General features: G+C 34.7%; 1 protein-coding gene across 2 annotated transcripts in view; it reads left to right on the forward strand.

The window, feature by feature from the left end:
* Nucleotides 1-22,137, forward strand: part of DPY19L1 (dpy-19 like C-mannosyltransferase 1) — a 111,183-nt gene that overhangs the window by 74,781 nt on the left and 14,265 nt on the right. Inside the window, exons 11-16 of one of the 2 annotated variants that reach the window (XM_054496679.2) lie at nt 7,123-7,209; nt 9,825-9,884; nt 10,414-10,494; nt 15,305-15,406; nt 17,510-17,581; nt 19,501-19,550. In XM_054496679.2, the coding sequence (XP_054352654.1) occupies nt 7,123-7,209; nt 9,825-9,884; nt 10,414-10,494; nt 15,305-15,406; nt 17,510-17,581; nt 19,501-19,550 (452 nt within the window). The remainder of the gene's footprint in view (nt 1-7,122; nt 7,210-9,824; nt 9,885-10,413; nt 10,495-15,304; nt 15,407-17,509; nt 17,582-19,500; nt 19,551-22,137) is intronic. The other variant, XM_054496680.2, reaches the window with a different exon arrangement.

Genomic DNA, 22,137 nt, shown 5'->3' on the forward strand with positions numbered 1-22,137 from the left:
CTTCCAGCAGCAATATATAGCAGCTTATGTTATTCTACATCCTTTTTTATTTTATCAATCTGGTTTGTGTAAAATGGTATCTTGTAACCTTAATTTGCATTTTCTCTGATTCATAATGAAGCTGAGCATCTTTTGGTTTGTTTATACGCCCTTCATGTTTCCATTGTTGTAAATTCCTATTCAGATCTTTTACCAGTTTGTCTTGTGTCCAAAAGAAAATGACATCTATTTTAGTCAATGCAGCGTAATCCATTATTTTTATTTATGTTGATGCTCAAATTGTTCCACACTTGTCCAACTATTCAAGCTGACTTCTCTTTCCTTTTAACATGTCCTCATCATGCTTTGAGCACTTTTAAAAAGAAATTAATAAATGTTAAGTTTCATGAAATGCTTTACTACATCTGTTTAGATGAATCGGTGTATTTCCCCCTCTTCAATCTGTTACCATAATGAATTAACATTAATTAATTTTCTAGCATTAAATAAACTTGCTTTTCTGGGCTAAACACAATTTTTGCATGTCGCTGGATTCAGTTTGCTGTCATTTTGATAGGATTTTTACATCCTTGTTCATGAATGAGTTAGACAGTAATTATATATTTTTTAGACTTGGCTTATTTTTTCCCCAAACTATTTAAAATAGTTTTTATTTTGTAGTATAAATCAGATTAAATGTTAAGCCTTCAGAATTGGCTTGTCACATAGGCAACTATGGCTGAGGGCCTTGACTCAAAGTTATAGTTATAAAATTATAAAATTACACAATGTAGTTTGCAGTAAAACCTACCTTGGATAAATGATACATAGTTTATTATATGACTTACTATTTTCTATCATCTTCCGTTATCGTTTTATAAATTCCTAAATTCTTATAGTTATAAAAAGAAAAAAATATATAGATTTCCAAAAATTATTTTTCCATTTTTTATTGTAGTAAAATACATGTAACTTAAAATTTACCACCTTAAGCATTTTTAATTATACAGTTCAGTGATATTAAGTACATTCACATTGTTTTACAACCATCACCACCATCTATTTCCAGAACATTTTTCATCTTGCAAAACTGAAACTGTATACCCGTTAAAGTCCTTATTCTTCCATCTTCCCAGTCCCTGGAAACCACCATTCTACTTTCTGTCTTTGTGATTTTGACTACTTTATATATTTTCTATAAGTGAAATCATACAGTATTTGTCTTTTTGTGACTGGCCTATTTCAATTAGCCTACTGTCTCCAAGTTTCTTCTATGTTGAAGCATGTCAGAATTTCCTTCCTTTTTAAAGCTAAATAATAGTCCATTGTGTGTACACACACACACACACACACACACACAGACACACACACGATTCTGCTTATCCATTCAATCTGTCCATGCTTGGATTCCATTGTGTGTACACACACACGCGCGTGCGTGCGCGCACACACACACACACACACACACACACACACACACACACACACACACACACACACACACACACACACACACACACACACACACGCGCGCGCGCGCACACACACACACGATTTTGCTTATCCAGTCCATTCATGGATACTTGGGATACTTATGTGTTTCAGCTATAGGAAATAATGCTGCTGTGAACATGGGTAAACAAATATTTTTTGAGATCTTGTTTTCAATTATTTTCAGTATGTACCCGGAAGTGGAATTGCTGGGTTGATCATATGGTAAATCTATTTTTTAAGGAACTGCCAAACTTTTCCATAGTAGCTGTACATTTTACATTCCTGTAAACAGTGCATGAGGTTCTGTGTTCTCCATGTAATCACCAGCATTTATTTTCTGCTCTTGTGATGGTAGCCATCCTAATAGGTATAAGGTGATATCTCACTGTGGTTTTTGTTTCTTAAATAAAAATCTTTATTTTTCAGAGAAATTTTAGTTTTATAGCAAATTTTTTTTTTTTTTTTTTTTTGAGACAGCTCTCTCTCTGTCGCCCAGGCTGGAGTGCAGTGGCACGATCTCGGCTCATTGCAACCTCCGCCTCCCGGGTTCAAGCGATTCTCCTGCCTCAGCCTTCCAAGTAGCTGGGATTAGAGGCATGTGCCACCACACTCAGCTAATTTTTGTATTTTTAATAGAGATGAGGTTTCAGTATGTTGGCCAGTCTGGTCTCGAACTCCTGACCTCCTGTGATCTGCCCACCTCAGCCTCCCAAAGTGCTGGGATTACAGGCATGAGCCACTGCACCCAGCCAGGTTTATAGCAAAATTAAGCAGAAAATACAGAGTTCCCATATACCCCCTGCCCCCAACCATGCACAACCTACCCCTCTATTGACATCCCGCACCAGAGTGGTACATTTGTTACAATTGATAAACCTACATCACACATCAGAATCACCCAAAGTCCGTAGTTTACGTTAGGCCTCACTTTTCTATGGGTGGTGGTTTTGTTTTGTTTTTTTTGAGACAGGGTCTTGCTCTGTTGCCCAGGCTGGAGTAGTGGTGCAAACATGGCTCACCACAGCCTCGACCTCCTGGGCTCAAGGGATCCTTCTGCCTTGGCCTTCCAAAGTGCTAGGATTGCAGATGTGAGCCACCACAGTCGGCCTGGATTTTGACAAATGTATAATGACATGTGTCAACCATGTAGTATCTTGTAGAACAGTTTCACAGCCATAAAGCTCCTCTGTGCTCCACCTATTCATCCCTCCTTCCCCCTAACCCATGGCAGCCGCTGATCTTTTTACTGTTTCCGTAGTTTTGCCTTTTGTATAGTGTCATGTGTTTGGAACCATACAGTATGTAGCCTTTTCATATTGGCTTCTTTCACTTAGTAAAAAGCAAATAAGTTTCCTCCAAGTCTTTTCATGGCTTGATAGCTCATTTCGATCTTTATTATTACTAACATTTTATTAACATTATATGGATGTACCACTGTCTATTTATTCACTTATTGAAGAACTTGTTGGTTAACTCCAAGTTTGGGCAATTATGAATAAAGCTGCCATAAACATCTGTATGCAGGTTTTTACATGGATGTTTCAGTTCATTTGAGTAAATACCAAGGAAAGTGATATTTGGATGGTATGGTGAGAGTATGCTTAGTTTTTAGGAAATTGCCAAACTGTCTTCCAAAGTGGCCATTCCAGTTTGCATTACCACCAGCAATAAATGAGAGTTCCTGCTGCTCCACATCCTTGTCAGCATTTGGTGGTGTCACTGTGGATTTTGGGCATCCAATAGATGTGTAATGGTATCTCATTGTTTTAATTTGGTGGAACATCTTTTAATATGCTTTTTTTTTGCCATCTGTGTATCTTTTTTGGTGAAGTGTCTATTAAGATCTTTTGCTTATTTTTCCTTGGGTTGTTCATTTCCTTATTGTTGAGTTTTAAGAATTCTTTGTATATTTTTGATAACAGTCTCTTATCAGATGTGTCTTTTGCAGATATCTTCTCTCAATCATTGTCCTGTCTTTCACAGAGCAGAAGTTTTTAATTTTAATGAAGTTCAGCTTATCAATTGTTTCTTTCATAAATTGTACCTTTGTTCTTTTATCTAAGAAGTCATCACCATACCTAAGGTCATCTAGGTTTCCTCCAATGTTATCTTCTAGGAGCTTTATAGTTTTGCATTGTGCATTTAGATCTGTTGTCTGTTTTGAGTTAATTTTCGTGAAGGGTGTAAAGTCTATGTCTAGATTTATTTTTTTGTATGTGGATCTCTAGTTGTTCCAGCACCGTTTGTTGAAAGGACTATTTTTGCTCCACTGTATTGCCTTTACTCCTTGGTCAAATATCAGTTGACTATATATGTGAGTCTATTTCTGGGCTCTATATTTTGTTCCCTTGATCTGTTCGTGTCTTCTTTCACCAATATCACACCATCTTGATTACAGTAACTTTATAGTAAGTCTTGAAGTGGGGTAGTGTCAGTCCTCTGACTTTGCTCTTCTTTGGTATTGAGTTGGCTCTATACTGGGTTGTTTATATCTCCATATAAACTTCAGAATCACTTTATTGGTAACTTGCTAGGCTCGTTATTGGGATTGTGCTGAATCAAGTTGGGAAGAACTGACATCCCTTCAATATGGAATCTTCCTGTACATGGAATAACGCTTCATGTATTTATAAAGTTCTTTGATTAGTTTCATTGAAGTTTTGTAGTTTTGCTTAGATAGATTTTTTACGTAGTTAAATTTGTATCTAAGCGCCTCATTTCAGGAATGCAGGAATGTGTTGATAATAGAAATTCTATTAATATGATTTATCACATTAAGAAGTTTAAAAAATCCATAATAATTGCCTTTGATATTATAATGGTATATGATAAAAGTCAACATCTATTTTTGGTGTTTAAGACCATAATCAAGTAAAAATAGACGGATATTTCATTGAAATTTAAGATACCCACACCTCAAAACAAAAACTAGTATCACATAAAATGATGAAGCAATAGAAAAATGTCCTATTTCCATTAATGCCAGAAGCATGATAAATGTGCCTACTGCCTCTCTCATTACTTAACATTATTGCAGAAATGTCAGCTAATACAATTGACTAAAAAATAATTCAAAGGAAAATGTAAAAATATCATTGTTTGTAGTTGATATCATTTTGAATACTTGAGAAATCCAAATAAACTACTACTGGAAACAATGAAATCATATTCATTGATGCATATTCAATATAATTTTTCTGTATACAAACAATCAAAATATGAAGATTCTTGATACAACAGCAGCAAAAATAATATGCTTCAGAATGAACTCAAGAAAATATGCAGAATCTATATAAAGAAAACTATACTTGCTAATGCATGTAAAAGAAAATTTAAAGAAATGGAAGAAACATGTATTGCTTTGGGATCTGAATATTTGATGTTGAACAGATTTAACTACAGATAACACGTTATTGAATAAAGTAATTTTAATTAAAATTTTAGTTTTTGAAGCTTAATAAGCTGATTCTGAAATTCACATGGAAATTGATATATATGGATCAAAAATAAAACTTCTAGAAGAAAATATGGATTATTTTATTTTTAGTCCCTTTTTAAATGACAGATAAATCCAAAGACCTAAAGGAAATGAAAGATAAATTTGCTAACATCAAGATTTAGAAAATAACCATAATACAAAAAATACTACAAAGGTCAAAAATGAACTGAGAAAAATATTTACAATATGTTTACTTGATAAGGGGCTAGGTTCTTTTACATATATATATATATATATATACACACACACATATATGTATTTTACATATATACACATATATGTATTTTACATATATATACACATACATATACATATATATACATATATATGTTTTTTTTATATATATATATACACTTTAAGTTCTGGAGTATATGTGCAGCAAGTGGAGTTTTGTTACATAGGTATACACGTGTCATGGTGGTTTGCTGCACCCATCAACTGGTCATCTACATTAGGTATTTCTCCTAATGCTATCCCTCCCCTAGCCCCCCAGCCCCTGACAGTCCCCGGTGTGTGATGTTCCCCTCCCTGTTTCCATGTGTTCTCATTGTTCAACTGACAGTTATGAGTGAGGACATGCAGTGTTTGGTTTTCTGTTCCTGTGTTAGTTTGCTGACAGTTATGGTTTCCAGCTTCATCTATGTCCCTGCAAAGGACATGAACTCATCCTTTTTTATAGCTGCATAGTATTCCATGGTGTATATGTGCCACATTTTCTTTATCCAGTCTATCATTGATGGGCATTTGGGTTTGTTCCAAGTCTTTGCTATTGTGAACAGTGCTGCAATAAACATATGTGTGCATGTGTCTTTATAGTAGAATGATTTATAATCCTTCGAGTATATACCCAGCAATGGGATTGCTGGGTCAAATGGTATTTCTAGTTCTAGATCCTTGAGGAATTGTCACACTATCTTCCACAATAGTTGAACTAATTTACACTCCCACCAGCAGTGTAAAAGTGTTCCTATTTCTCCACATCATCTCCAGCATCTGTTGTCTCCTGACTTTTTAATGATCACCATTCTAACTGGCCCGAGATGGTATCTCATTGTGGTTTTGATTTGCATTTCTCTAATGACCAATTATGATGAGCTTTTTTTTCATGTTTGTTGGCTGCATAAATGTCTTCTTTTGAGAAGTGTCTGTTCATATCCTTCACCCACTTTTTGACGGGGTTGTTTGTTTTTTCTTGTAAATTTGTTCAAGTTCTTCGTAGATTCTGGATATTGGGGCTATGTTCTGTAATATATGAAGAGAGCTGTTAAGGAAAATAATGAAAGCCCAATAGACAGATGAGCAGTGGGAATAAGCAGTTCACACATACACACAAGACAACATAACCAGCAAATAGAATAAAAGGTGCTGTGTCTCATCTACTGTTAAAAGAATGGAAAAGTGAAACAATGAGGTAACATTTTTTCCCTACTGGATTGGCAAATATTTAAAAGAATAATACAGTGTTGCCAGAACATATATCCATAGGAACTCTCCTGCTCAGTTGGTGGGAAAGTGAATTGCCACAATCTTTTTGTAGGCCAATTTGTCAATATTTGTATTGAATTTAAAAATGTGTATATCCTTGATCCATCAATTTCACTTCTAGTAATTTATTCATAAATGTACTGACATGCACATAAGGTACACACATAAGGATGTCTATCTTAGCAGTGTTTGTATTGGGAAGATCCAAACAAAACAAAATAGAAGTGGAAGGCACTTAAGTGTTTCGCAGTATTCGGAGGACTAGTTAAATAAATTAGGGTACATCTATGGAATAGAATACTTTTTCCAGTTCTTAAGCAGAATGTATTGGATTGGCTTGCATGTGTATGGAAAGCTCTCTGAAACATATTACGAATAAAAGCAAGAAATAGTATAGCTTGTGGGGTAAGTGTCCATTTGTGGTTTTACAAAATATATAAACTAGAATTTATACATGTTGTCTGGAAGGATGCACAGGAGACTGTTGATGATGGTTATCTCTGGGAGCTTGAAGTGTGGGATGGAGAATGGGCTGTTTTAATCTTATAGTCCCTTTTGAACAGTTTGAATTTTGTTTATTATGGGCATGTGCAATTTTCACAATAAAAAACAAAGGTTTTTTGTTTTATGTGCATTACTTATATTTTTTTCTTGGATTTTTCCAGATTTCTCTTGCACTTTGTTTTGTTTTGATGTTTGGGAACTCAATGTTATTAACTTCTTATTATGCTTCTTCTTTGGTAATTATTTGGGTAAGTATTCCTTAACACTTATATGGCTGTTTTTGAAACTAATAGTTTAACACATTTTTCTTCACTGGCTTAGGATTCATCAGGGTTTTCTGTAGGAACCATCTTAAGTGTCTTACTGAATATTCTAGATGTGATGATGTTCAAGTACTCAATTCTAAAACAGGGAAAAAAAAAACAAGGAAAAATTAGTATCATTTCGGAAAGGTTTCTATGCTTTCTTCTCCCTTCCTCCTTTCCATTTTTAAGTCCTACTCCTGCTCCACTTTTTGAACCGCTTTCCTCTCATTGCAGTCTTATAACAGCCACCCCTCTTCATTCCACTGTGCTCAAGATCAAGGCCTTGGTTACTTTGTTTTTCTTTTTTTTTTTTTTTTGGTTTGTTTTGTTTTTTGCCCCTTGTCTACTTTTATGGACTATTCAGATGGTTTAAGTAAGGTGATGATTCAGTTTTATTTTGCTAAATCACTACCAAGAACAACTTTAGATTATGGAGAGATTCTTTTACAGAATTAGAACAAATTGATGGAAGATCATCTAATTCTTTCTGCTACATATGGCAGGATGACTTTTTTTGTTTGTTTGTTTGTTTTGTTTTGTTTTTTTAAGACGGAGTTTCGCTCTTGTTGCCTACGCTGGAGTGCAATGGCACACAATCTTGGCTCACTCCGCCTCCCAGGTTCAAGCATTTCTCCTGCCTCAGCCTTCCAAGTAGCTGGGATTACAGGCATATGCCACCATGCCCGGCTAGTTTTGTATTTTTAGTAGAGACGGGGTTTCTCCATGTTGGTCTGGCTGGTCTCTTAACTCCTGACCTCAGGTGATCTGCCCACCTTGGCCTCCCAAAGTGCTGGGATTACAGGCGTGAGCCACCACACCCGGCTGGCAGGATGACTTTGTAAGTCTAAAAGTTTTCTGAAATTTAAAGACTGCCTTATTTTTGGTGGATTTCCATTAAAATGTTTTGCAAAATTGTTACTCCTTATGTTTAAGGTACATGTGGTTTAGTTTCCCTATGACTTTAAAAGCGTATTGCACTGTCGTAATTGGAATATATTTGACTTCTTCAGTAATTAAGTTACTCAGATCATTTGGGGTTTCTTAATTTCTAGAACCCATTACATTTGAAACCTCCATTTTCATTTATTTTACAAATGATATTTATTTAAAAACCCATTTCTCGGTCGGGCGCAGTGGCTCACGCCTCTAATCCCAGCACTTTGGGAGGCTGAGGCAGGTAGATCACGAGGTCAGGAGATCGAGACCATCCTGGCTAACAAGGTGAAATCCCGTCTCTACTGAAAATACAAAAAATTACCCAGGCGTGGTGGCGGGCGCCTGTAGTCCCAGCTACTCAGGAGGCTGAGGCAGAATGGCGTGAACCCAGGAGGCGGAGCTTGCAGTGAGCCGAGATCGCGCCACTACACTCCAGCATGGGCGACAGAGCAAGACTCCATTTCAAAAAAAAAAAAAAAATACCCATTTCTCAAAAATATGCCTCTTCCCAGTATGGGCCGCCACCCATTTCAGGTTGTGCCTTGAGTATACTTAGCTACAGAAATTAGCAATTAGCATGATGCTATATTTTCAACAACAACAACAACAACAAAAATCATAACTTTGGGATTAATAAGTATAGTTCTTCAGTTCTGTGTTCTCTGTTTATTATTAGGAAAGGTGACAAAGTACTCAGTTGTATATTTTACATATGTATTTTGTCATGTACTGCTATCACCCAGGATAAAGTATATGAATCTTGGTACTATGGACAGGGAAACCATTGAATCAAATATTACATATAAATAAAATCTAATTTAAGTACATTTTGTAGGAAATTTCTCTTCAGTTCTATATGTCAGGTATGCTGCTAGATGCTTCACACTGAGGTGCGCCTTAGGTACGAATTAAGCATATTTATGTATATCCCATATATTTTGGTGTATAAAAATAAATGATAACAGGGAATACAGCATGTTTGTGCATATTTAACTATAAACACACATTTGCATATATTTATAATTAATCACTTTGAAACCTGAATTGTATCACATTTTGTATTCTCAGGTATTTAGAAACTTCCAAAAAGATTTAATTTGGTTTCAAGTATTTATGTTTTGATCTCTAATCATATTTTTGCCATGTTTGAAGTAGTTTTAGCTCCCCAAGGGTAATACAGTTTGGAAGCATTACCACCTGAAAATACTTCAGAGAAGTATTTAGTTGATCCATTAACATTTCATTTGCTGTTTACCCTAAGAGTCAGTAATTTTTAGCTAAAGGAAAATCTTATGCCTGTATGACTACTGTCCAAAATTCTGAAAATGTTATATACTTCATGGCTCAGAGATAGATATGTCAAATCAGTCATAGACATTTACATATGGTGATTCCTTTTTCAACTTTAAAAAGTCACACATTCACCTAATTGACTTAGGATAATAGGGCTATACCTTGAAGTCACTGACTCTAGAAATGAGCATGTGGTTGGTATGTGGAAAGTCAACCATGTGCTAAATTTTAGATACTTGAGAATCTTATTATTTAGAAGAATTTTTTGGTACTTGAATTTATGTCTATAAGTATTAACTGTGTATACTATGTTATTTTTCTCTACTCAGGGTATTCTGGCAATGAAACCACATTTCCTGAAAATAAATGTATCTGAACTTAGTTTATGGGTGAGAATCAATCTATTTTAATGCTTATGTTTTTTCTTCTCTAAAATATATCATTGGTTTTATGTTTTACTTTTAAGAAAATGATCTATGTAACTCAGGGGATCCAACAGTTTTATAGTATTTTAGGGCTCAATTTTAATGTACCAAATTGCCCTTTTTATGAAACAAGTTAAAGTTAATCCTGGGTATGCAGTTAAAAATTTCCAGTTTTATTTATTACTCATGTTTCGTCTAAGAAACAGTGCATGTATAAGAAACTGTTAAAGGGAATTTAACTGCAGTGGTTGTGTAAATCTTCTATAAAATATATTAATTTTGATAAGATCATATGATTATATTTTTATTTTTAGTTATTGCCCCTTGCTTTTGAGCGGCATGCTTGATTTTAAATTTAGATGCATTTTTTAGCATTTTCTCTTGTACACAGCAATATGTATTTCATGTATGATTAAAGCATTTATTTTTTTCTTCCTAGCCTATGTCTATGGAATATGAAGCATCAAAGTTATTTTTGTTTTCTTTTTTTTAGGTTATTCAAGGATGTTTTTGGTTATTTGGAACTGTCATACTTAAATACTTGACATCTAAAATTTTTGGTATTGCAGATGACGTAAGTGCATTTTTTGCTTAAATTTGAAAGACTTGAAAAGAATCAAATAGGCTAAGAATAAATTGAGTTATTCAAGTATCACTATTAAATGAAATTCTAGGATGAAGTCTGTTTACCTGTTATTTTATTTAATATAATAGAAAGTAAATGTAATTGTATATAGATTTTCCTTCTCCAAAATTAGTTTCTTAAAACAATCTCTTTTTTTATTGGTCCTTCTATGTCACTAAAATTTTAAAGCAGGAAAACTGTAGATAATAGAGGAAAGATCGAATTTTAAGCCCTATACAGTCATTTTTCTCTAGCTTCTTTGTAACTGGTAAGGACACCATCTTCAGAGCCTTAACTGGAGATCGTATTATAGTCTCATTCTTTTTTCTCCCCAGTTTTCAAGTCATTACTTGTAAAAGGCTTTTATAAGCCTTTATAGATAATGTAATCCAAGTTAGTCTTATTTAGAGAAGATTTTTGTTTGTTTTTGGTATTAGGGTAGAAGGGAAGATAAAATGGAGAAGTCTGTCTTATAATTTTAAAGATTCTCTCTGTCCATAATTGCTTTGCCTATTTTATTTTGGTGTTTTAATCAGCACACCCTAAGTCAGGAGGCTATCAAAGATTTAATTTAAAAAAGCAGCACAAGAACCAATGTGGAAAAAATAAACTATTTTTTTCCTATAGTGTATTTTTATTGGTGATTTTCTTCTTTCTGTACTAGATTAATGCTATGGTTTTGAAACTGGGTTATGTGAAGTCCTAGGACTTCCCAGGAATCTTCCCTGAGGGCTGTCTACTCCCCCATCTCCTAGCCTCTCTTTTACCTAGGACAGTTTAACCTTAATCTCTTTCATATAGGTTTTCATAAGAACAAGGGTTATTTTTGCTTAAAAGATTGAAAACACATGGACCATTAAATGGGTGGTCTACAATCTGTGGAAAGATTTTTAAAACTATAAAACTATAGTTGAAAATGTATTCATTCATTCATTCATTCATTCAGTACCTCCTGTGTGCCTGACAGTGGAAAGTATACTAGAGATACAAAACTGAGTAAGGTATGGTCTAGTGGAAAATTTGGAAAATAGGAACAATTCCTAGCAGTTATAATACAGTGTAATAAAGGCTATGATAAAAAATGAAGTACAGAGTGCTGCAGGAATGCACAGGAGGAGCATCAGGGAAGGATCCTGGAAGTCAGCTCTGAAGATGAGAGCTGAAAGGTGGATGAGTCAGCTAGTATGCAGAGTGTGAGCAGGAAGACAAGTGAAATAACCTAGTCCTGCATTTATGGAATCTGTTTTCCTCACTGGGGGAACATGAACCAGTTAAGGTATTAATTCAGGTTAAAGCGATTATTGTCATTTTCTGTCATAGCCTAAAATTATGCAGGGCCAAAATGATGCTATAAACTATGTTATTTGCAAATTAGAAATAACTTAGTTGTAACTTTAGTATTTTTAGAAATACGTAATGTTGATCAAGGGCATTGGCTCATAAATTCTTAATTTTGACATTGGTTAAAGAAAGATAGTGGCAAGGCTACCCAGCCTTTTATTTCCTACTGAGTTCTCTACTTTTACTGATAGTGCCTCTGAGCATAGGTTTTTAGCTGTCTGCCCCAAATCAGATCAGCCTGTTCCAGTAGTACAGGTTCTTTTTATGAGTAGCCACACTCTGTCCCGCCCCCTTCAAAAGAACTGTTGGACTAACAGTATGGGGGAGATGGGGGTGGTGCTGAGGTGGATGGGAGCAACCTAGGTAAAAATGCCACAGACTCCCACTGTTTTTACCCAGAGTTTCTCAGTTTTTTATGAATGAATGCTTCCCACATTGTTGCTTCCTTTTGGTTAATCTCTAGAACCGGATATGAGTGTTTTTTTTTTATAATTTTGTCCAATTTTAAAGTGGTTTTGGAGAATGGGAGTTACCAATTTCTTCACTCTGCTGTATTTGGAACTTGACACATTTTTTTGATATATGAGTGTTGATCTAGTTTGTATCCTGGGATAAACTTCACCTGCTCAAATGTAGTATTTCTTTTCTATATTGTTGGATTTGGTTGGCTAATATTTTTAAGGTTTTTCATCTATTATTCATGAGGAATATTTGTTGTAGTTTTCTTGTAATGATTTTGTCTGGTTTTGGTTTCAGGGTAATGTCATCTCCTAAAATTATTTGCAAGTGTTCTGTCTCCTGTTTTCAGGAAGATTTTTATGTAGAATTGGTATTATCTCTTCCTTAAATGTTTGGTAGAATTTGACAGTGAAGCCCTCACAGCCTGGAGCTTTCTTTATGGGTAGGTTTTTTACTACAAATTCAATTTCATTAGGAAGCTCTCCAGTTCATCTGGAGTGAACTTTGGTAGTTTATGTCCTTAGAGGAATGTTGCCCATTTTATATATGTCATCAAATGGATAATGCTTTTTAAATTTAGTCAGTTAAAATTCTTATTGGAATTTTTGTGTATATGCATATTTGGGAAGTGATCTTTTTGTTCTTTGGTTGACTTCTCCTTATTTGGATTTGGAATTAATATTGGTCTCCTATTAAGAGCTGTTGTGGGGTTTTTTTTTTTTTGGTGGTCTTTTTTTTAATTTTTCCTACTCTCTGGCAACTTAGGAAAGTTTTTTTTTTGAAAGTTTAATAATTCATCAATGTTAACCATCTCAGTCTAGGGCTTTTTGGGATGGAAAATACTTGATTTCTATTTCAGATATTTGAATGCTTTTTGTTCTATTCAAGTTTTCTATTTCTTTTTGTGCCAGTGTTGGTGTTTTATGATTTTCCAGAAATGTATCCATTTTACCTAGGTTTTACAATTTATTAGCAAATTGTGTAGCCTATTCTTCTTACTATGTTGAGTCCATAGTTATTTCTCCCTTTTTCATTTTGCTTTTTGTTTGCATCATTTATTTCCTTCATTAGACTTGCTCTAGAGGTCTATTGTTTTAATATTTTTAAAGTTATACCTTTTTTTAGTCCTCTTTGGTTTTATTGTGTTTCTCTTTGTCACCAATTCCTGTCCTTACTCTTATTCTTACTTCTTTTTGTTTCCTGTCTTCTGATGCCCGAGGGAAATACTTAGCTCTGTTGTTTTTACCCCTCTTATTTTCTGATCAATGCTTTTAAAGCTAAAATTTTCTTTATAAGTATGTAGTACTTTTTTATGTATCTTACAGATTGTCTATTTGTGATTTTTTTAAAGGTTAAGTTTTATGATATTTAACTTCTAATCAAGAATTTTTAAAGCAATTTCTAGGTAGTTTCTAGTTTTATTGGATTTATAATCAAATATATACATATTTTTGGAATTTATTGTTACATGGTATGTGAATATTCAAAAATATTTCACTTGTGTTCAAGGATAATGTGTATTCTCTTTGTGAAGTCTATATTTTCTGTTTGTGAGCTAATTGATTATATTTACCTTTTATGTTAACTTTTGTCGGCTTTTTTATTCAAGGAGGCAGTGTTTAACATTTTCAATGAACACTGTCAACTTTTCTATTTCTTCCTTTAGTTTTTGTCAGTTCTTATTCTGTGTACTTTGAATCTATATTTTTAACTGCAGATATGTTGGCAATATTGTATAATCTTGCTTTTTTGTTAATTTTACTAGCATATAATATTTATTGTCTCTTTTCATATATTTTTTGCTTAAATTCAGTTTTGTGAGACATTGTAATTGCTAACAGATTTCTTTGTTTTAAACTTACCTGGTGTATCTTCTTCCATTCTTCTATTTTCAACCTTTTAACATACTTTTAAGTATTTCTTTTGGTGACAATATAATATTAGATTTTTTTCCCTTAAGTCCAATTTGAGCATCTGTCCTTTAATTAGTGAATTTATGCTCTTTACATATATGCTAATTGTCATAATACTAGGACTTATTTCTTTCATTTTGTTTGGGATTTGTTTTCTTATGCTATTTTAGGTGCTGTATATTCGTCCTATTGATTTCTTACGCTTGTCAGCATACATTTCTTCTCCCAACAAGACATAGTATTTTGAAACGCTTCATCACATACCTGCCACCATCTAGTTCCTACTCTTACCCTGTTCCTTCTGCTTCATGTAGATATCATATAGAATTTTAGTCATGGTTTGTCCTAGATATAATTTCTCCTCTTTTCTTTGGTTGTTGCTTTTTTAGACTATAATGAACTTGAACATTTGGCAAATGTTTTATGTCTTTGTGCCCTAGTTTTCTTATTTATAAAGTGAAAATAATTCCACCTTCCTCACATGGCTTTTTGTGGGAGGTAAATGTGGCAGTGTGAGTGAGAATCCTTGATAACATGTGAATAATTATGTGAGAGGTGATTATCAGTCAAAAAGTACCTTGTATTCCAGTGCCTGCCCATTTCTACTTCACTCAAGTACTCTTTTCAATCTCCTTTTCAGAATTCGTATTTCCTTTTCTTTACCCCGTAGTCCTTTGTGCTTTTATGATTAAAAGAAGTCTGTATGTGTTCCCAAGCCCAGAGCTGCTGGTAGGTTCCAGCAAAGGAGATGCTGTGCAGCCTGTTTCACCAGGTTTAGCGTAGTAAGCTGGGAAAACCCAAGGGAAAAAGCCTTTGGGATGTCGATGAGTGTGGAAGGTAGGGTGTCATTGGAGCTATCACTATTCAGCAAGAGAAGGGAACTGTGAAGGTGAAGGATATAGCATTTCCTTCTTTAACAAAAGCAGGCTTGGTGTGGGAACAGTGGGCTCCATAATGTAATAAAAACTATTTTCAGATACTATTGAAATTAAAATATATTATTGCAGTGTATGGCTTAATGTAATGGTAACTTTATTTCTTACCAGGCTCATATTGGCAACTTATTAACATCAAAATTCTTTAGTTATAAGGATTTTGATACTTTATTGTATACCTGTGCAGCAGAGTTTGACTTTATGGAAAAAGAGGTAAGATGTGATTTCTAGTTCTGTTTCCTAAGGTTTTGGCCCATACATTTTTCATAAAGGGTGCTCCTCTTAGACTCTTTATGTGCTGTTATCTCAGTTTGAAGGAAAAGGAAAATCTGGCAGCTTAGAGGAAGATTTTTCTATTTACTTTGGTGCAGCTTCCTGAAATATATGGCCTTTACTCATTCTGATAATTTAGAAATATGCATTCAGACTAGCAGTGGTTTTCTAGGTGAGTAAACACAGACGCATTTCAAGTTGCCATTTTTCAGTGATAGCATTAATTTAGTCAAGCTCTCAAACTCTTACATTTCCACTCATTTTGTGGTTATTTAAATAGATATTTGCTTTGAAACATCAAGTCCAAGCTTTTCATTCCAACAGCATTTTTCTTTCTAAAACTGTATTCAGAGATTTAGAAGGAAAGCAGAGAGTAGTTTAGTGGATTGTGAGACAGAAGCCTGTAATTTTGCTTGATGTTCTTGAACAAGCAACTCTCATTCCTCGTGTTATAGTTTACTAGTTTCTAGTAGCATGCCATAAACAGATATTGTGAAGACAAAATGAGATAATACAAAGGAAAGTACTTTGATATTTTAAATAAGTAAATATTTAAATAAATAAAATATTAATTTGCAATACTTTATGAGCTGGTTTAGTTCAACAAGCATGTATATATGTGCATTTTTAACACCATCCATGTGGTACTGATTAATTATATTATCTGTGACCCTCCTTCAGAGTGGTATGTGTATGTATATGAAACTGGCCAACAATACTCTATTGACATGTTAGTTTCCCTCATGATCCCACTGTGTTAGCCCAGTGTCCAGAGTTCCAGACCAGTGGATGACAGGGCACCACACAGGAAACTTTTATCTACCAGCCATTTGGAGTTGAGTGTGTTCTGCAGAGGTACTGTTTACTCCAGTGGCCTGTCAGTCTTCATTTATTGTGTTCCAGCAAATGGTTTTGACACACAATGGCTGACAAAGGTATATGAGTTTTAGTGTTAAACCTGCTGAAACAAATGAAGAAAGCATATCTTGCAAGACATTGAAATGCATGTTCATAGGGGTTCAAGACTCCTTCAAATATTAGAGAATTAGGATGTGGTAGAAGTTCTTTAACGTTATTGAGAACATCATACATACTGCTACAACCTGAGAGTATTAAACATAAGCTGTGTGATGAAAGAAATAATTTATTGAGGCATAGCATGACTTAAGCTAATTTGAAGAAAATAGCAAAGCTGTTTCCAGCATACCATTCCTCATCACTGTAAGTATCTGAATTCACAGGGACTGTGCTGTAGAGACAGAGTAGTGTCAGTTCAGGGAACATATGTTCCAATTATGGTACACCCATACAGTGGAGAAGAGGGGAAAATTTAACATGTTATTTCCTAATATGATATCATACTGACATGGAAAGATGCTTAAGATATATAACAGAGTAAACAAAATGATATAGTCTTATTAACCCATAGTTAACACACATAAAAGTAAAAAAAGTATAAAAGAGCAAAATTTTAACAGTGGTTTCTTGGGTGGAGAGATAATTGAGAGGTGCACAGGCTCACAATGTGTAGGGCTTTGTTATTAAACTTATTTCTATTTTTTTTCTGCTACTAAAGAAAATGTAATAGTCTTTTGTTTCTTAAACATAGATCATTATTTTGTTTATGCTTGAGAAAGTGTGTGTGTGTTTGTGTGTGTGTGTGTTTCAAGGATAATATTTTTATCCCCCACAAAATATACAGGAAAAGCTTATTCCATTTAAGGAGCTTTACATACCTTAGATGAATATTAAGTTGGTCTCTCTAGTTAGATAAGTAGCATGCAAAAAGTGAACAGTAATCTCTTCAGTGACATTTCACACTTACAGGTGTTTGGGTACTGTATTTTTAGTGTTTCAACTCAGCATTTTGGGGAAGTTCATTTCTATGGAAATGCACCTTCCTTTTTATGATGGCAGTCAGTGAGTAGATTGGTGAATGTTCATATTTCTCTACTTTCATAAATTTACCTTTTTCATTATTTGAAATGAAATTTTGTTTGGTTAAAATATTTCCTTCTAACAAAACATCTCTTTGAATTTCAGACTCCACTGAGATACACAAAGACATTATTGCTTCCAGTTGTTCTTGTAGTGTTTATTGCTATTGTTAGAAAGGTATGTCTATCACTTAAGAGCTCTTTCTTATGATAGAATATTTTCTTGTTTTTACATAGTAGTTGCATATACTTGGCCACATTAATCTGATACAACGTTTTGTATGGGCTTACTGTAACATATTCTGTTTTCTTAATGATAGTTTTTGATAGACATTTATATAGCTTCAAAATATTCTATCTGCTAGCATAAAACAGACATCGGAAAAGGATGGCTCAGGTTCTGATAGTCATGTATTTTGGAAGGCATGATCAGAGACCATATTGACCCAGATACAACTTGCCTGTGTAAATTATTACTGGCTTTTACCTTTAATGTAATATTTCCCTAAAATATTTAAAATATACCTTTCTAAGTGATTTGTGCAGTGTGCAATAACTCCTGGATTGTGTTTATTATTAATCAGAAAGAAAAAACAGAGTATTTGCAATGTGTTGATGAACTAGATAAAATGTTTAGGTCCCCAAGTTGGCTTTGATAATAAAATTCAAAGCCCAGATATAAATAAGGTCAAAGCAAGTGTGATATTCCCTCTCTTTTTTTCTTTAAGAATTGTGCACTCTGGAACCAAATGTGTCTTAAGAGAATGAACAGAAGTTAATCTGTGATGGAAAAAGAGATGACAGACCTTAAAAGTTTCCTGATCTGTAGCCAGTGATTTCTGTGTTAACACAATGTCATTTATTTGTAGAATATTCTGTATTATAACAATTGTTCATATTATATATTTGTACTCTGCTTTGTATAGAACATTTTCACATGAGTATTTAAATTGGTTATTCGACAGCCCTATGGGGTAGACAAATGTTATCTCCATTTTAACATACAGAACTGAAAGATCAAAGATGTTGTTAGGAGCCTCACATCATGTCCACTTAAAAGCAAGAGAAGAGTGAGACTCGGGCTCTGCACCTTCCCCTGTCGTTGGGCTATGTCTGGTATTGAGCTGTGTACTCCGACAGCACTTTTAATCTCTAATCAGTTAATAGTCGGTTCCTGCTGTGTGCTAGGCTTTGTGTGTGCTTTGCACTTTTATATAGTTTATGTGGATTTGCACCTAGTGGGTACTCAAAAAATACTAAGCATTGGCCATCCAGAACATATGCAAAAGACAGCAACCTGAGTGGTGAGAGATGATGAAAACTATTAGCTAGGCTGTTTCGTTTAAAGAAGAAAAGATTCAGATGGAAAGCGGATAATTACTTTGAAATATGGTAAAAGCCTGCGCCTTGAAAATAAGGTTACACATAATCTGGCTCCTTAGAATCATGACCAATTCCAGGCGTTAGGACTTTTGACCAGAACTGATCTCGACTGATAAGGAGAGTGTTATAGATTCAAGCAGCAGCTGGTGGATTCTAAGGGCTGGATTACAGCCTGTCATCAGTGTTGTAGAGAATATGTGTACTGGAGATAGGATTTTAGATTAGATGACCTCCTCGTTATTGCTAAATATGAAAGCACAGTGACTGTGTTTTGAATGCTTCCAGCTGTGATTATCAGCCTCTGAGCCAGCTCTCCAGTTTTCTGTGTGCACTGTTAAGAAGAGGTGTTGCCAACAACGTTGGCATGGTGGAAGCAGCACTGAATGTGAATTTGAAGCCAGAAGATCTGGTTTCAAGACTGCAGTGCTTCTTAGTAGTTGTCTACTTACAGGGCGATCATTTAATCCATATGAGCCTGTTGCTCATTTACAAAATGAGGATGATATGATCTACCCAACAGGGTTGTTGAATATTAGCTTTGATCAGATACTTCACAAATATAAGATTATGTTGTTGTGATTATTATTTTCTGAGTTATGTCTTATCTCTATACTTATGTTTTCATTAAAAGTTTTACAGTTTAGAAGATACTTTATTTAAAATATCATTTTTCCCAACATAGCTTTTCTAAAGTGTTTCAAAATCTGTTTACAGATTATTAGTGATATGTGGGCTGTCTTAGCTAAACAACAGACACATGTAAGGTAAATATGCTATTAAGAATTTTATTACCTCCTCTGTTCATTTATTAAATAGATATTTACAGTGTATTAATTGTATACTCACATGTGTGTACCTAATATTTGATAATTGATGTTTTTATTGTGGTCATTGCCCTTCCTGGCATTTCTTCTTATTTCCTGTCTGTGCAGAACACGGCACATCACTTATTCATCCTTCAGATGTTGTCCAGTACAGTCTGACAGTAGCCCTGCACATAATCTACACTCGAAGGACACAGTTTTGTACTTCAGTTCAGCAGGGAAAGTAAATTATTACGTGAGTGGTTTTAGGACCAGTGGACTGCCTTTTGGGAAATGAGCAGGGAAATATAAAACTGGATTCATACCTCACTTTTTACAGAAAATAAATTTCAGATGAACCAGAGAATTATGTATAGAAAAAAAATAAAACCCCAAAATTAACCAAGAGGGTTTGTTTATAACCTGAGAGTTAGGGAGGCCTATAGCATGCTTGATATTTTCCACCATCACACTCTTTATCTTACTCTCTTACCGTTTGTCACCCTTTGTACTTAAATGTTGATGTGTGACCTGTATCTCCTGAAGGGAGCGATCATTTTTGTTCAACAGTTTATATACAGTGCCCACAAGATAGTAAAGAATAGTAGTTGAATGAGTATTTACATGTGACTAATGAACATGAAAAGGTAGTCTTGATCCTATGGTAAAGACATTCAGGTTGAAGTGAAGACCTTTTCACTTCTCATATTTCTAAAAATTAATAGTATATCCAATGCTTGCAAGAGCGGGAGGTAGTAGATGGGAGGGAAGTTTGGCAATACACAGTAAAACATATAGTGGGCCTGTCCTTTAGCCCTGCAGATTCCACCAGTGCAAGTGTACCCTCTAGAGATGCTCACAGAAATACAGAGATGATGGGGAGAAATGCCTTTTGTAGTATTGTGTGTTATGTGAGAAATGGAAACATCCAAAATATCTACTATGATACAATCATAGAGTGGATTGTTAGGCCATCTTTATGGAAATAGGTCCAGTATACATTATTGAATTTTAAAAATTGCCAGTGTGTGTGTGTATAGGATAATTATACTTCTGTTTAAAATTTAGAGATTTTTATGTGTTTGTGCATAGAAGTGATCTGGAAAGATAAATCCTGTAATTATTAAGAGTGTGGGATTAGAGGATGGAGTGAGGGTAGTTTTAACTCTACTTTTATTCTTTTGTGGGATTTTAGGGGGAGAAGGATTGTCGAATGTGTTTGTATCTATATTTTCTTTTTTTTAGTTTTTCTTTTTTTTTTTTTTTTTTTGAGACAGAGCCTTGCTCTGTCACCCAGGCAGGAGGAGTACAGTGGCACAATCTCGGCTCACTGCAACCTCCGCCTCCCGGATTCAGGCGATTTGTCTGCGTCAGCCTCCTGAATAGCTAAGACTACAGGCGACCACCACCATGCCCAGCTAATTTTTGTATTTTTAGTAGAGACGGGGTTTCACCATGTTGGCCAGGCTGGTCTTGAACTCATGACCTCGTGATCTGCCTGCCTTAGCCTCCCAAAGTGCTGGGATTATAGGCATGAGCCATCGCGCCTGGCCCTATATTTTCTTTTATAATTTGAATATACACACCCTTGTATTATTCCCTCACCTCCAAGTCTCTGCCAACATAATGGTAAATTATTGCACATACTCCTGATAGAATCCTTGTTCTCATTTAGAAACAATTTACTGTAACATATACAGGTATATGTTTATACCTGTAACATTTGAGTTGAGGGCTAAGGGGGAAAGAAAAACATTCTGGTTTACAATGCCAAAATTTTTCTTCATTTGAGGTGAAATTATTTTTGAAGAGCTCAGGAAGAAGCCACAAAGTTTCAGCTATAGTATGCAACTCTGGAAGAGGAAGGTGGAACTTTTCACAGAAACAAAACTGTCCCTTCAAGAGTAATAACTCACCTATTAAAGTAATTATAGGAAACCACTGAGCTTCATAGGGTTTTCAGTTCAAATAGGATCAGAGCTCTTTTTTGGAAGAGGAGTAGCATGTTGACATTTTATTTTGCATAACTACCAAAGCCAGTGTAAAAAGGAGAAGAGTAGGACATAAATTTTAACTATCAAAGACATGAATGCCAATATTCTCTTTACTCAAGGACCCAGTGGGATAGAGGCAGCATGATGTAGTAAAAAGTATATTGGCTCTGAAGTCAGTCAGAATATAGTCCTGGCTGCCAGGATTAGAGTTAATGGAATGTACTAAGCATATTAACATTGTAAGTACTCAACAAATGGTAACTGATAGTTTTTACTTGGTGTGAAAGAAGAATAAAGAAAGAACTGTTTCATCTCCTTCACTAGCCCCTTATGTGTCCTGAGTTTGCTAATACATCAGTCTTTTTGAGGCTAGATTCTCAGATTATATGCTACCTGGATTAACAGTTTATTGATACACTTGTTCATTCATTAAAAATGTTGAGCTCTAAGTGCTAGGTATTACTCTAGGTCTTCAGAACATATCAGTGCTTAAGAAAGAGAAGGTGTGTGTTGTCAACTCACACATTTCTGTCTCTGACCCAGACTTCTCCCTT

Source organism: Pongo pygmaeus, chromosome 6 (genome assembly GCF_028885625.2).
Source record: "Pongo pygmaeus isolate AG05252 chromosome 6, NHGRI_mPonPyg2-v2.0_pri, whole genome shotgun sequence".
NCBI classification, from domain to species: domain Eukaryota; kingdom Metazoa; phylum Chordata; class Mammalia; order Primates; family Hominidae; genus Pongo; species Pongo pygmaeus.